The 15,640-nt window shown below is 47.2% G+C and overlaps 1 protein-coding gene across 2 annotated transcripts in view; it reads right to left on the bottom strand.

Annotated features, from left to right (window-relative positions):
- The window catches only part of ERI3 (ERI1 exoribonuclease family member 3), a 129,622-nt gene extending 115,993 nt beyond the window's left edge, over nucleotides 1-13,629 (bottom strand). The window contains exons 1-2 of one of the 2 annotated variants that reach the window (XM_050306484.1): nucleotides 13,539-13,629; nucleotides 3,761-4,032 (exon numbers count right to left, since the gene is read on the bottom strand). In XM_050306484.1, the coding sequence (XP_050162441.1) occupies nucleotides 3,761-4,009 (249 nt within the window). In that variant the 5' untranslated portion in view covers nucleotides 4,010-4,032; nucleotides 13,539-13,629. The other variant, XM_050306485.1, reaches the window with a different exon arrangement.
- Nucleotides 13,630-15,640: the final 2,011 nt, after the last annotated feature.

Consider the following 15,640-nt stretch of genomic DNA (forward strand, 5'->3'; position numbering starts at 1 on the left):
GAAAAATATAGTCTTGTATTTAAAATGCACTATTTAAGAGAACACAGAAAGTACTGTCTGTAAATAATTTGTTCTTCTGCCTCTGGTCACAACCTTCTTTGGCAATGAGAAGATCTTTATACTTTCCTTTTACAGAGAGTTTGGAAGAGGCAAATTTCTAATTCTCAACTGAGTATCAAATTTGAGTGAATCTGAGACACTGAACGCAAGCACCTGAAAAAACTGACATGAGAAAGAGCAACTTCATCATTATAAAAAGCTCATTTAGCAGTTTAGCAACTCCTGGATCCAGCTTGTTCTACCAGGTCAGGGGTCTGATGCTCCTTTACACTTCCAGGCAGCAGACATACATATCTTGTATTTGATTTGATTCTCATTTAAGTGGCTTTATTAGATTATAGTAGAGATTAACAACCTATCTAGAAGTCTAAGTGCAAAATCATCTTTGAACAGATCTGATTTCCACCTTCAGACTTTTTATATTTAAAAAAATCACATTGCTTTTCATCCACTCTGCTGAAGTTGAAGGCAAGGTACTTGGCTTGCTGACCGAAAGAGGCACACCCTCTTACTGCATTAATAAAACAAGGTTACAGGCAGCCACGGATCTGAGGCTGTGGAGCTGCTTAACACAGTCACTGAAAGCACTGACCACCATAAACACTGGTGTATACAAGGACAAAGGGACAAAAGAGCAAGACTCTCACTTATTAATGCATCTTCTCATGAAGCTAAAGCATGACATGTACCCAGCTCTACGGGCTGACAGTGTATAAAGGCAGAGGGTACTTATAAACTCTTAGCAGACAGTAAAGGAAAAAACTCAGAGCTGAAAAATGAAGCACACCAGCACCAGCATGGTTCAGGGTCCACTGACCTCTGCAGAATGACAGCTCCCACCTGACCCCACTGGGCTCTGGATCACATTCCAAAGGCACAAGGTAAGCTTTAAAGAAATGCGAGGGGCCAGCCATAAACATCTCTTACTACCAACCCCTAATGACCTTTGGCTGGCTAAAACACTGCATGACACAGACCGTGCAGTTAGTCCCCCTCTCCCCACTTCTTTCCTCTCTGGGATGGTCTGATTATTCATAAATACATCCCAAAAGCCAATAAAGCTTTTTCCTCAATAAAGCAGTTTCTGTGTTTATAAAAAAGCCCTTTGATTTAGGAGTGTATCTGCTGAAAGCGGTCACAAGTCAGGGCTGCAAGGATGCTCCCGTTCCTTTGTGGGTGTAGGGCAGGGAACATGAAGGACCCTCGGTGCCTGACCCAGGAGTGGTGAAGCAGAGGGCAGTGGCCACAAGGCACTCTGCCAACAATCCCAGCCACTGGAGCCACAACGCAGACAGCTTCCCAGGGGAATACCACCATCCTTGACCCTCCTTGATCCCCATTACAGAGGCCATACCACGAGACCTCAGAGAGATTGGGCAGTGTGAAAGGGAATGGAAATGAAGGCGTCTTCAGGGCTCAGGACTGAGCATGAAGGACTTCCCCAGGGATAAAGCCAGTGAGGCTGCCGGCTGCAGAAGAGCATGAGTAAATACAGCAGGAGGGGGAGCAGATGTGGCAGTCACACATCCTAGAGTAGATAAAAAGATAGCTCTTTCAATAGTTTCTTGTAAGAAGGCAAAATATTTAGAAGAGCGGTTAGTGAAAAATGTGAAGTGTGCTGAATGGTGGCAAGTGCACTCTGCAAGACCTTTAGGCTGAGCTGGCTAAATGTACAGCTATGACTACCCACTTAAAGTAACCTGAATCACAGCTTAGCTTAACTCTGCACATGCAGCTTCCTCATCAAATCCCAATGCATTTGAATTTCATTGTATCGAGACTTCTATTTTGCAGGTATTAAAACAAAAGCAGAAAAATTAGCAGGATCACAGTGAAGATCAGCACCTCACCATTCCTAGCTCTCAGGTCTGTCCTCAGACAAAACCTCCAAAACCTCCCTGCCACTATGCCAGTGAAAGATCCTGCCAATAAAACCTTGCAGAAAACATCACTGAAATACATGGCACAGATTGCTCACCATCACATCCAGCCTAGCAGTGAAGAGGACTAAAGCCATGATGGTCAGCAAAAAAGTAGGAGGTAGATAGAGGCATCAACTCATCAAGTTACCCAACTGGCAGGCACTTTCAGCCTTTCCAGCTACACCATGTAGCAAAAGTAATTTCTCTATTTGTCAAACTAATTTGCTGGTGAGGATGTGAGGGACTGACAGCCCTTTCCACACATTATATGATGCAGACAGGCACTGAAGACAGCAGACTGGAAAAAAAAACCCCCACTGAAGAACATCACCTTAAAGGTGCTATCATCTCACCAACAAAATATATAGCAGATCTGCATTGGCCCAGACCATTACTTTCCCTGGCAAGGACTTGGGGACAAAGCTCCTTAAAACAGTAGTAATCATATTCCACTCATGCTCCTTTTTACTGCCAGTTGTAAACTAGCTCCACATGCATCATGGTTTTGCATCAAAATGTGCACAGACCAAACCCATATCCAAAGGGACAAGGTAGATCCAATTTACAGCTTTGACAGGTCTGTGCACCCGAGGCGGAGCATGCAGGAAATAGCCTGACATCTCACTTGGAGAGCAGTTAAGACCCTGCTAGGCAGAACTGGATGCAGAGCCACAACAGCCTCCCACAAAGAGCCAGCAAAACAGCAGGGAATTTGATGTCCGTTTTTCGAGGAACACGAGAGGCAGGCGGCACTCACCAAGGTACTACTGGGAAAGACAGGAGGCAACTTCAATCCCAACTTGCAGCATCCCTTAGCTGGGACAAGCCTAAGGGAAACCACAGCTGCACTGGGAAATGAATACACTGCATCGAGTCACTTCAGTAATGAGACACCACACTGAAAACTGCTTAAGCCTTTCACAGTCAAAACAGAGCAAAAGGAAGTTATTCTGACCCACTGCAATGCATGCAGGACAATTCCTTGGTAGGGAAGGGTGAGTTCAATTCAGACTCAGGAATTCTGTTTGTTCACTACCAACCCAGTATTAGGGTTTTTTTCTATTTAGTACAGTTTTCCAATTTAAATGGAAAACCTAGGCTCATCCTGCTGACAACTGAGAATATATTTACTAATATGCTCTATAACTATAATAACTGTGGAAGAACTGTCTGCAGAAAAACCTCTGTACTTCATCTGGATCTCTGTATGTCTCAAATGGTAGAGCACTGGAAGCTCTCTCTGAAGGTGAACTCCTCCTATCTCATCACACTCCAGAGTTAACACCCAGGCAAGATATCTGATCTTACTGAAATGATCTTCAAACTGTTGTTCTTCTCAATTTAGAAATACCATTATGTTGCACATATTCCTGTAATTCAAAATCTTCTCTCCCTAAAGCTGTTCACTACAAACAGCCGTTTTCCTTGCAGAATCAAACAAGGTTGCCATCTTCTAATGCAAGTTCCCAGCCAGAATTTTTTAGACCCTCCCCAATTCAGGCAGATGACAATTATACATGACTTAAAGATGTTTTCAATAACACATGAATTGTCACTTCTGTGGTGGAAATCAGACTCCTTCATTTATTCCCACCAAACAGTCTTGGTATCGCTGCTGAGACAACAGGTAATTGGCAAGAATCCTGGAGAACCAGCAACAGAAAGAAGGTGGGACAAACCAGAAAAAATGAGCGAGCCAGCACTGTGCCTTTTCCTTTTACCTCTCAGAACATCAGTAGCAACTTGCAAGGTGATAATTAACAAGACTGACTATTTACCTGAGGATGAATCTGTGGTTTATCACACGTAGCCTCAAAATCCAGCACTAAGAAGTAGTGATATCTCTGTGGAGGGAAGGATGACATTGCTGCCATGGAAGCTCCAAAGCCGTGGGACGCCAGTTTCCTGCTTACGATGGAGCTGGACCCTTTGAGAACACCAGCCAGGAGGGGGGACACAGCTTGTCTTGCCCTTGAAAGTAAGTTTTGGGGAAACTTTGCTGCTCCAGTATGGAGGAATGCTATCATTGAACATCCAGAGGCATCTGAAACTGAAGAGAGACTCACATTACTCATGTACACATACATCTCATCTCTCCTAGTATTCTGTTCACTGTCCTCCTCCGACAGGGATTTACTCCGTGCTTCCCAGTGCAGGTTCCAGCACTGCAAACCTGAAGTAACACAGTAACCTGCTCTAAGCACAACAGATGACATCTGGACTGAGCTTAAGGTGTCCAGAATCACAGGCAACTGAAAATTAACTTCTGCAAATGGCTCTAAATCAAGAACTATGAGACACACAACAGTCATGGCTCCAGGCACCAGATCACACCCCACTACTGAACCTTATCGTGGTAGAACACAGCAAAAACCAATTAAAACACAGAAAATCTAATCTAAGCCCCACTGAAATGTCTGAGGAGGCCTTTCATCTTTTCAGATACAATGCAGTTTCTGATACATGGTAGGAATTAAATACAGCAATACACATATCAACACTACAACCCATCCCACCAGCTTAGCCCTGAAACACCTGTGAGCTGCAGCAAAACAGCCCACTTCTACTACAAATCCATGTGTCTGGTAGCTGGAAGGCTCCTCCCCAGAGGAAGTTCTGATTTGCTTTGTGTATGAGGTTTCTCAGAGATGTGAATTTAGTGCTACACTCCATTTCTTCCTTCAGATATTTCTCAGAGGAGGATATCAGGTGAACTAACCACACCCAGGGACTGCAAAAACTGTAAAATGCAAGCAGGACTCTAGAGGTTACAGCCTCCCTCTCAGAAAAATACCTCACTCAGCCACCACCATTTGATGTTTCTATTTAAATGCTGTTTAATAAATTACATTATCCACACAAGACTACCTGGATTTCCCCTCCTACTCTTTTACTTTTAAAACTTGGCAGGAAAAACTTGCCAGGACTGTCCCTATCAGAGGCAGGTCAGACTCAGGGCTGTTAACAGATCTCTAGGGAGGAGGTTCAGGCCCAACTCATGGTGTTGGTAGCTGGGTACAGTGACTGATAGCGAAACAAGCTAATTGCAACAACTCAGTCCTCTTGAACGAGGATTTGAGTACCCCCTCTAATTGTGTATGCATATATATATGTATGTGTATAAATATATACACACACATCTCACTACACAGATATTTAAATCCATCCCCACAATTGGTCCCACTGCTCGTGGCTCTGGGAAGAGCTCCATGGCACCACATGCCACCCACAGGCCTTTTTCTGAGCCCGGCCTCCCCACACCTGAGCTGGCTTTTTGCTCTGCCAGGAAGGGCTGCGAGCGCCCGCCACGAGACACGGAGACAAAACAGGCACAGCAGAAAGGGGACTCACCGCTCACGAACAAAGTCACTGTTTGCACAAAGGACAGCATTTGCTCTCTCCCATCCGTTAGTCCGTCAGGTAAATAATGCACGTGCCAAAACACACACTTAATGAGGTAAATAATATGCCTTGAATAACGGCTAAATCTGTATTTACCTGTGAGACCACAGAAACTCAGAAGGACCAGATTAGGAGATAATTGCAGCTAAGCAGGTTGTGTGCCTCGAGTAAACACGCATTTGGTAACCTTCCCTTTCCAAGGTTTTGAGTGAAAGGCAAAAATCAAAGGAGCTGAGATGTTTAAGACCAAGCCAGTGCCCACACTGCCAATTCCACAGCGTATATGCATCCCTGCCTTAAGGCTTTCATGTTTTGGGGGGCTGCTTGCTTTATTAACACAGTGTGCCAGGCAGCAGGTACGTGGACAACTGAAAACTCAAGCTGCAAAACCAAACTGAAGAGCCCAACATGGCATTTATTTTAAAGGGGCTCAGTTCTACCAACTGCCTCTCCATCTACAGCTTTGGCTGTCATTCATAAATGCATTACTGCCAAATAGAAGTTAGTTATATTCACTTCTAACCTGTGCCAGATAAGAGATATTTAAGGTATACATGCTTTAAATCTTCAAGTTACAGGCAATGAATCTAAAGGCCCATCACAGCAAATATAACATCTCAGAATAAAGCAGCTTGTAAGTTAGTTGCAGTAAAACCTGGTCTTTAGCCCACTGCATAAAGTAAAATACACAGTTGGAGTGGAGGAGGCAAGGCAGGCTCCAACACCTATATCAAACACAGGCAATAAAACATACATTATCCACCCACCCACAGCAAGATCAATACTTCTCCAATGTATCTTAACTGGCAAGACCAGGGTTATCTGACATGGACCCCACGAATCTTCAGGCTGGGCTGCACTACACGCTGTGGGGCAGAGGTTCCCAAAGCCACCGAGTCCACACAGCAAAGGTAAACCAGCTGTCCTGGCAGGATTCAGGCACGTCACCAGGCAGGCAGGGCAGCACCACTGCAGACCCTGGCAGGCCTGTGTCACACAGGTACCCCACAGCATCAGCAAGAGGGAAATAACAGCCAACAGCCAGTGCCTGTTTACACTATCAACTTCTGCAGAGGTTCATGTCTAGCACCAGGATCAGGTTCCCCATCCCAAAAGCAGCCTCTCTCCCATGTAGCAGAGGGAGGAATGCTCCGAACAAAGGTGTGAGTGGGGCATTGCAGAGCGATTCCCCTACGCAGGCAGCATACAAATAAGGGTAACCCCACTGTAAACTCTGCACCTTCAGCCAAATGAAGTTTTAACGGCATGTTTACCCAGCCACTGCTCTGGGTGCCCTGGGAAGACCTCACATCATCTTCTTTGGCAAGGTCAGAGTGCCCCAGAGCACAAGATAGCTGGTGAGCAAACACACTTTATTAGAAAGTCATGTAAAGCATTTATAATGCTTTTACTAGTGCTGTGACAATGCAAAGCACTAGTAATTATCCCATATTTTTTCCAATAGACAACAATGCAAGCAAGGCAGCTTCAAAAATTAGAAAACCAGCTCTATCCATATAAATCCACATGTTCAGTGATTCCATTTCCAAACCTACATAAAACATCACATATATATTCCTTATGCACACAGGATCAGATTATAATCTCAGACAGTGCAAGCTGTCACATCTGGCAGTCAACCCTACTAGGTTAATATTTCATATCACACAGCTCAAATTCCTCACACAGATACGTATGAAATGTAATGGGACCATGAACTGAGGCTGGACCTCAGGAATTATTTTGACAGATTGTACACAGACCTAGGAAAATGTGACAGCACTTTACACTTGCTGCACCCAGTAAGACGGGAAACGGCCACATGTGGTGGGTTTCAGCTGGAAGATAAAGTTTGTATTTTGTACTGTGTAACAGCTTGTGTCCCATGTGACAGTACTTGGTACAGTCAGCATCTGTATTTTAAAAAATAATTTTAAAAAAAATAAATTATTCTCTGGACATCAGCCTCAGGTACAACCTCAGGCTGACCACAGCTCTTGCTTCTTAGCAGTCCAAGCACATGGCACTAAAGCACAACATTTGATCACCAGCAAGTATGGAAAGCCAAGAGGAAGGCAAGTGCCAGCTGTAGCCACCAGCTTTGCCACTTTGCCAGGGGCCCCACTGAGTGCAAAGAGGAGAATCTGCACCGGCGGCTGTCGCGTGCCAGGCTTCCTACTGGGGAAGTTGCTTAGGGACAACCAAAATGGCAAGGGACACGACAGGGAACTCCTGCCCCATGAAGAATGCTGGTGACAAGAGCCAGCAGGGCATTGCAAGCGCTTTCCCCTGCCTGTAGGACAGCCTCAAAGCCACAGAAATTGATGTACACCACACAAGTTGCAGGGGATTCAAATTCATCAACAGCAAGACAAATGAGCCCAGAAACTTGAGCTTAATGGTTCTTTGCACATAACATAAATATGAACTTTTTAGAACCACATCTAAATAAAATCACAGCTTGCCTTTAACCTCAAAATATTCCCCTTCACTGTCCACTTTGATAAGCTGAGTAGGGAGGGGGCAGGAGGACAACACATAACTTCAGATTGGAGGGGTGACCCAAGAAATTACATGTTTTATGAGAGCCTTCACTTACATGATAAATTACGTTGTTATGGCAATACAGGCCTACACCATTTTACAAAATAAACAAACAAACAAAGCAAAGCAAAATAAACCCCCCCTCTAATCTGAACAACAAGACAAACTGAAATTAAAAAATAAAAGCAAGCAAGCTCTGGGAGTAAAACACTTCAGTTTATTATTTGTGCAAAGCCTCGGTAGGGGCAGTTGTGACTCCTGGCCTCCAACAGACAACTCACTTCAATGCTAGAGCAACCAAAACCAATCAAAAATGTAAGTCAGGTTTGTCTATTTTATTAAATTGTAAAAAGATAAGGTAATAGAGATGCTTTTGATGAAACAAAATTGCATACATTTAGCAACATCTGGAACGCAGTATAACAAAAAAAAATGCAGGACTTCAATTTTGGTAGCTGTTCAAATGCATACTCAGAGGTCAAATGTGAGCCCATATTTCACTTGTGTGAGGATATAACTGAAGAACAATAGAGATAACTTAGATTTTGTTTTTTAAATCAACCTTAACCTAAACCCAAATATTTCATTAGATGAACTACAGTCCAAAAATGACAGCACCTGGCTAGCCTGTGAGGCAGGAAACAAGAAACACTTATCCACTTATCACAGCTTATCCACTCTCACCATCCAACCTTGCAAAAAAACTCAAACAAACAAAAAAAAATACAAAAGTAAAACAAACAACAAAAGACAAAGCTTTTAGAACCGTTTAATAAAGTAACACAATTTTAGACAGGTAAATCTGCATCTTTAATTTGTTAACCTCACAGCACCATCTCTTGAACATGAAAACAGTACACTTCGGTGGCTGCACTCCCTTCTCGTTTGGCTGGGTTTGTCTCCGGCACTGCTAGACAACCAAGCCTGTGTTTTGGAAAATTTGTAATGCAGCTTTCCCAAAGCATTGCCATGGCATGCCTGTGTGCTGCCCCATCATTACTCAGCTCAGATACAGCTTGGCATCCATCGTTTTGTTTTTACAGCGCTCCACAATCGCACCCAGGCTCTTCCCACTACAGACGAAGAGGTCCCTGTTCTCGAGAACTTACAGTCTAAAATTAGAAGCAATACAACAAGTGAGGTGAACAGCAGGAAAGAATGAAGGTTACAGGAGGATAGTTGGGCAACCGCTCATCTGGGAGAAACATGCATGGCAGGAGTTCAACTGAAAAAAATAATTCAGTCTACACAAGCACTGGCTTCCCTCTAAGTGCCATGATGGAAGGGGTAAGTGAATATGGGAAGGGCTGACTAAAGGATGGAGGGCACTCTCGGGTTAAGGAAGGTCTCTCCCATTTCTTGAGCTCATTCTTCCCACTGGGTTCCTTGGCTGACATGTCAAAGGCACGAACCACATATGTCAGAGCACCAGAATCTCTTCCATTGTGACATCACAGACGCGATGGCTTGTGAGATCACAATGTGTGAGGCCGAAGGCGCTGATTACTTAGGGGAGCACTTGCTGGAGCTATGGCACCCTACAAGTCTGGGAAACAAACACATCTCAGTTCACTTGACAACACAGTGAAACCCACACGAGACTCCACGCCAGCAGGACGTGAACTCATCCAAACAGACCACCCAGAAGCCGTCCCAAAGATGCACAGTATAATTCCACTCCAATTTTATTAGGCCACCTCTGCTAGGCAACCCACTTTCGTCAGCTCCTTGACTGGTCTCCTAAGACAGGCTTTGCTGTGTATTTTTAAACCTTCTCCAAGAGTAACTGCAGATGAGCAAACGGGTCTAAGCTGGAGTCTGAAGAAGTTCCACACAGCAAAGGACTGGTCACTTAGAAGAAACGTAGAGAAAGGAAAGAATAAAAATTAAAACAAAGCAACAACAAGGATGCATACAGCAAAAGCCATAGAGGAAGAGCAGATTTGCAATTAAGGAAAAGAACAGTTGCACAGGATCAGACCAAAAATCCTCTAGTCCACTCTCCTGCCTCTGCATGGGAGCAATAATGCACCAGGGTGAAACTACACGCAACGAGATTAATTAAAAGCCAATAGTTCTGGGAGGCCAAAAGGAGGCAGGCCTGTCCTTCCCTCTCAGTCTTACTCTCCTGCTTATTACATTACACCAGTTCCTGAGCTTGTCTGGCCCTTCTGTGAGCCGATTCAACCACGGGAACCTATAAAAGGACTAACACAGCCAGAATAAAGCGCAATTAAAACAAGATAGTTTCCGTCTGGTTTAGTGAGATGAACCAGCTTGGGGCCAGGCTGGATGAACACCAAAGCTCAAAGAAGAGGACAGGCCCATGCTGGCACGAGCAGGAGCAAGATGAGCCATTGGGAGCTGTTGGTCAGCTCAGCTGCTCACCAAACCCAGACCAGGATACAGACACCTGGGATGGTGTGGCACTTTCCAGGAAATGGAGAGGGTATCCCAGCTGTAGCAGCATAGACACATAAAACTTGAATTCCCAAGGCCCATCGGACCATCCTGTCTGCACCTCATGTAACGCTGGCCGTAAAGCTTCCACTTCCTTACTCGAGCCCAAAGGCTTGAACATCTTTCAGAAACGTTTCTGGCCTTGAATTGCAACATCAAGAATGGAGGTTCCCCACTACCTTCAGACAGCTCATTCCAGTGGTCAGTCAACTGTCAAAAAATAACACGTCTTAGTTTTCACTCAAACTTTCCCAGCCCTGGTCTCTGAAGCAAGTTGTGAAATTTATGGCACTTCAGTGTTCTCAGTCCACAGCACAGCTCCCAGTGCCAGGAGCAAGAGATTTTTAGCTCCTATGCATCTAGTCAGTAAAACCTACTATTGCATACTGGCCTCATGTAGTGGAAAAGAGACATAGCCAGCCACCCTTTGTTTAATGGACTCTGGCACGTATAACTACTTCATTTTCATACAGATGAATGCTACAGTTGTTCACACCACTTGTACAGCCACACACCTTTGTTATCTGAAAAAATGAAGGTTAACACCTGAGAGTGCAAAATGAATCTCAGTCTGGATTCAGGAGGACAAGATTTACATTGCTCAATACACTGTTCACTTTCGATCTTCACAAACAAACTCCAAAAGTGTTGAGAGAAAGCCAGTACTCTGGCAAAGCTCTGTCCAGGTAGACTGGCAAATGCTCCAACCAGGGCATGGTTTCCACACAGTCCAGTCTCAGTGAGCCTGGAAAACCAGCCAGGGAAGATGTTGTCTCTGATATTCAACCATGGAAAAAAATTATGACTGTAACAAATACAGCCGAAATTAAAAAAATAAATAACTTTTTCTTGGTTGGGAGTGAAGTATCTTTGCCTACACAGCATATCTGGAGAGAATATAACTTCTCATCTGGCACTCAGCCAGCACAGATCACTTTTCTTAGAGGAGGGAAATGGTCCAAATGATACCTAGCAGCAACAGCCAGCACCTCTGCTCTAGGTTATGCTTCGAGAGCCACAACTTCTCCTCTTCTTCCCTCAATTCCCCTGCTTGCCCATGGCACCGTGCTGGTATGTTAGCTCACCACTAATAGAGAAGAACACCAGGAGTCTCAGGATGACCACTTCCAGCAAAAATACCTGCTTCAGATCCAAGGACAGACTTGTGACAAGAGCACAGTTGCTTACAGCCTTCTGTGCTCTCCTGCAGCCACAGCTGGATGGCACCACACCTGCACTCTGCGGCCCTGTGGCCCTTTCCTAAAGGTGACCACTGACCTGAGACAGGGATGGAGTAAAGTGCAAACACTTGTCACATTCAAGTCTCTTCCAGAACTCCATGTCCAAAACGTAAGGGAAAACAACAAGAATATAAAAATCAAATCACATCGAGGCCTTCCAAAGTTAACAGAATCAAAACAAGATAAGCACCAAACCAGCTGTAACCAGGCCTCCTAAAGGAAGCAAACTGAAGTGTCTCTCGAGAGCAGAACAGAAACTTTAGGTCCTATCAGAGTATATCCAAGCCAAGGACTTCTTTATTTAGCATCAAGCACACAAGCATTTTCTTTAATTCTTTAATCACTTTTTCTTTCAGATTTTGGTAACACTCAAATCTGTCTAGACACACACTAACTTTACCAAAAAAACCCCAACACACCATTCATGTAGAGCTACCCAAAGTCTGAGATAAGAACCATAAAATGGCCACAGGATCACTCTTCAAACAAAACAGGCATTTAGTCCACACTATAAATTAACACGAAAATCCAGCTGCAAAGGGCAGAATTCAGTGCTTCAAAAAGGGAAACAAAAATATCTGAATTAAAAAAAAACAATAACAAAACCCGAAATCAAATTTCCCAACCCTATACACTGAGGAGTAAAGTTCAAAAGCCAACTTTAACATCAAGTGATATGAGATGCTACGATGTTGCAAAGAGCAACTACAGGACAAAGTAAATTCAAGTTACCCTTAGAAACAAATCAAGTAAAATCCTCTTAGAGTTGTCTAACAGCATCTGATGGGACAAGCACCTCTTAGATGTACCTCCCTGGAGCCCTCATCCTTCTCCAATGCACAGTGCAAGCATGAACCTCTTAGAAAACTTTCTGGCCCCTTGCATCGCAGCTGAAAGAATACTAAAGAGTTCAGACTAAGCAGCAGCTGTCGATCCACCATTTCTGAACCCAAAAGCTCAATAAAAAGTTGAGGTAAGTAAAGAAGTAGTAAAACAAACGTTGGACTCAGCAGCAAACAGGCCAGCAGTGACCACGCAAATCCACCAGACACAGGACTTGTAAAAGACAGAACATAAGCAGTAAATGACAACACCTCTTCGTATATCTCAGTTTGGAAGAAACACCTGTAACAGCACAGCAGCGAGAAAAGAACAGGAGAAGAAATTCCTACTGCCAGTCAGGAAACAAGTAAACAAACTGCACTTCTAAGCTTTCTCAAGTTTACTTCAGTCTCGAGATCTGAGGCAAGTGATCAGATCAATCTCACAGAATAAAAAAAAAAAAAAAATCGGGAGGGGAGGGGGAAATCAAACCTCCTACTCCCCCATGGCTTCCACCTATGAGCCTCCCCATCCCAAAAGGAACATGGAAAATCCTCCCTGCTGCTGCCTCCTGCGCACACCCTCCCGAGCAGGCGGGCTTCCTCCCGTCCCCGAGCCCTGACAGCGACTGATCCCGCTCCGGCTGGGACCCGGGGGGACTGCTGCCCACCGCCAGCACCGGCCCTCGCACCCACGGCAGGGCCCGGCCGCGGGGGCGTCGAGCCGGCGAGGCGGCAGCACCCCCCGCCCTGCCCTCGGCCCGGGGCCGCCCCCCGGCCTCCCCACAGCCTCGCCCCGCCGCGCCCCGGCCCGGCCCGCCGCCCCCGCCCCCGGCCCGGGCCCCGCCGCCGCAGGGGGCCGGGCCGCGCCCTCGCTCCGCGCCGGCCTCCACCCCTGCCCGGGCCACGGCGGCCCCACGCCTCCGCCGGGCCTGCGGGGCCCCGCGCCGCCCGCGCCACGCCGGGCCGAGCCGGACCGAGCCGCCGCCCGCCCGCCGCCCGCGCCCTCCCCGCGTTGGGGCCGGCCCGGTCCGGGCGGGCCCCGCGCCCCGCACTCCGCACCACGAGTGCCCGGCACCGCCACTCACCGCCCGCACTCTGACCCCCGACCCCGCGCTGAGCGGCAGCGCCGCCGCCCAACCGCAGCGCCCGCCGCCGCCGGGGGCGGCGCCTCCGGCCCACCGCCCACCCGCACCGCGCACGCGCGCGCCGCCCGCCGCGCCGCGGGGCACCACGGGCAATGTAGTCCCGGCCGGCCCCGCCGCGTGGCCGCGCCTCGACGCCGCGCTCGTCCCCGCCGGGCAATGAACCCCCCACAACCCCTCCAACCCGTGCCCGGTGGACACCTCCCCACCGGCCCGCCGCCTCCTGCCCCCCCCGGGGCTACCGCGTACCGTGCGTCCCAAAGGGCCATCCCGCCGTGCCCCCCCAGGTCGCCCTCCCCCATCCACTGATGGCTCCGTCCTTCGGTGTTCACCCAGCTCTCTGATCCTAAACCCGTGTCTGGGCCTTGCCCGGTCTTTGTTAGACAGCCCCGAGCTGTGGCACCCCCTCCCCAGCCAGCGCGCTCACACCTCACTGGATGTCACACTGGATGACGCCTTGCTGGATGTCACACTCCAAGGGTTCTGAGCCAGCCGTCCCTGCCAGCCGCACAGGGGGCACGGCAAGGAACAGGCTGTCCAGGCAGGTTATGGATTCTCCCTCTCCGGAGACGCTCCAAACCCACCTGGAAGCATTCCTGTGTAACCTGCTCCAGGTGATCCTGCACAGTGGTCGTAGTGGATGATCCCCAGAGGTCCCTCCCAGCCCTAATGATTCCATGACCTTACCTGCAGTGATTCCCAGTCTTTAACCCACTGATGCATCCGTAACTCTTGGAAAGCTCAGCTGCAATGTCTAGCGTTCTATCTGGGGCCATTCCCTGCACTGCTTCCTTCCTTGCTCCCCATTAACTCACACCCCCGCTTCTCAATCCAGCAGCTCCTTGGCTCGTGCCTGATCCCCACCACGTGTGCAGTGAGCAAACTCAGAGCACGGACACAAACGGGGCTGTGAAGGATCCTAGAGGTCCCCCTACCCATTCTTTTGCCCTGAGCACTCCTACCTCTCTGTCATCTTGCTGCCCTCTTCAAATCATCCCTCCGGCTCAGTGCCTTAAAAATCCTAGACAAAGGTAAGGACCAGAGCGCAGACATCACTGAGTGATGCTCCACACAAGGAGAGCTGCCCACACTTCCCCAGCTCCCTGACTGAATCTGCCTGGTGCTCTTCAGACTGGATTTATCCTTTTGCTCCTTTTTGTATGAGGCCTTGAACCTGGGAGCCCGAATCGTGAAAGTAGCATGTCAGAACTATAAAAATACCAACAGCAAACCATTTAATAATAGAAAGAGTTCCTTTAAGCCCTCTTACATTTGGCATCTCTCAGCCTCCCACCCACATAAGCAAGGATAATGTGAAATTTTACTTCTAAGCTTAGCTGTATGGCTGTGATTTGTCAAGTCTTTGGTGACTGATGTATGGTTTGCCAGGAGCCCAGGAGGGTGAATTGAAGGCCTTTGTGCTGTGGCATTCCTTGAGCGATCTGTCCCTGTCCTCTCCTTAGCTGGGATGGAAACTGGCTGAGACATGCTTGAATTACACTGCAAGCCCAGGGCTTGAAATTTAGGGCTCACAGCCTGCCTGTGTTTCCAGGAGGATGAAAGAAAGGAGGCCTTTCCACTGCTGACCTCTGCATCTAGCAGTAAAAAATAATTCCTCAGTCTAGGCAAACAATGAATGGCTCATAGATGTGTGCATGTCCTTTTTTCATCAGCCAAGCCTCGTGCTGTTTCATGGGTTTGCCAAGCAGCACAGCAGGCTGGGGATTTCATCCTGCCCCCTTTTTTGGGGTGGATCCCCTTCTCCCAGCTGAATTTTCTGCAACAACCAGAGGCCACATCTTGGCCTCTGCCAGCCTCAGTGACCCTTGTGAGATCCGTTCACGTTGTACTCCAAAGATTGCGGGACAGCAACGAAATTCCCACCAGCAACTGCATTTTCAAAGAGGGCCTTTTTCTGGCACAGCCATCAGCTGTCGAAGAAGGAACTCAAACCAGTTTGAAGAGAGAGAGCACCATGTTTTACAAAATATTATCACTGTTCCTGTATTGTTCATATCTGAGCCTGTCTTTTGTGAGTGTGCAGG

This window comes from Myiozetetes cayanensis, unplaced genomic scaffold (assembly GCF_022539395.1).
Source record: "Myiozetetes cayanensis isolate MyiCay16 unplaced genomic scaffold, myiCay2020 scf12, whole genome shotgun sequence".
NCBI classification, from domain to species: domain Eukaryota; kingdom Metazoa; phylum Chordata; class Aves; order Passeriformes; family Tyrannidae; genus Myiozetetes; species Myiozetetes cayanensis.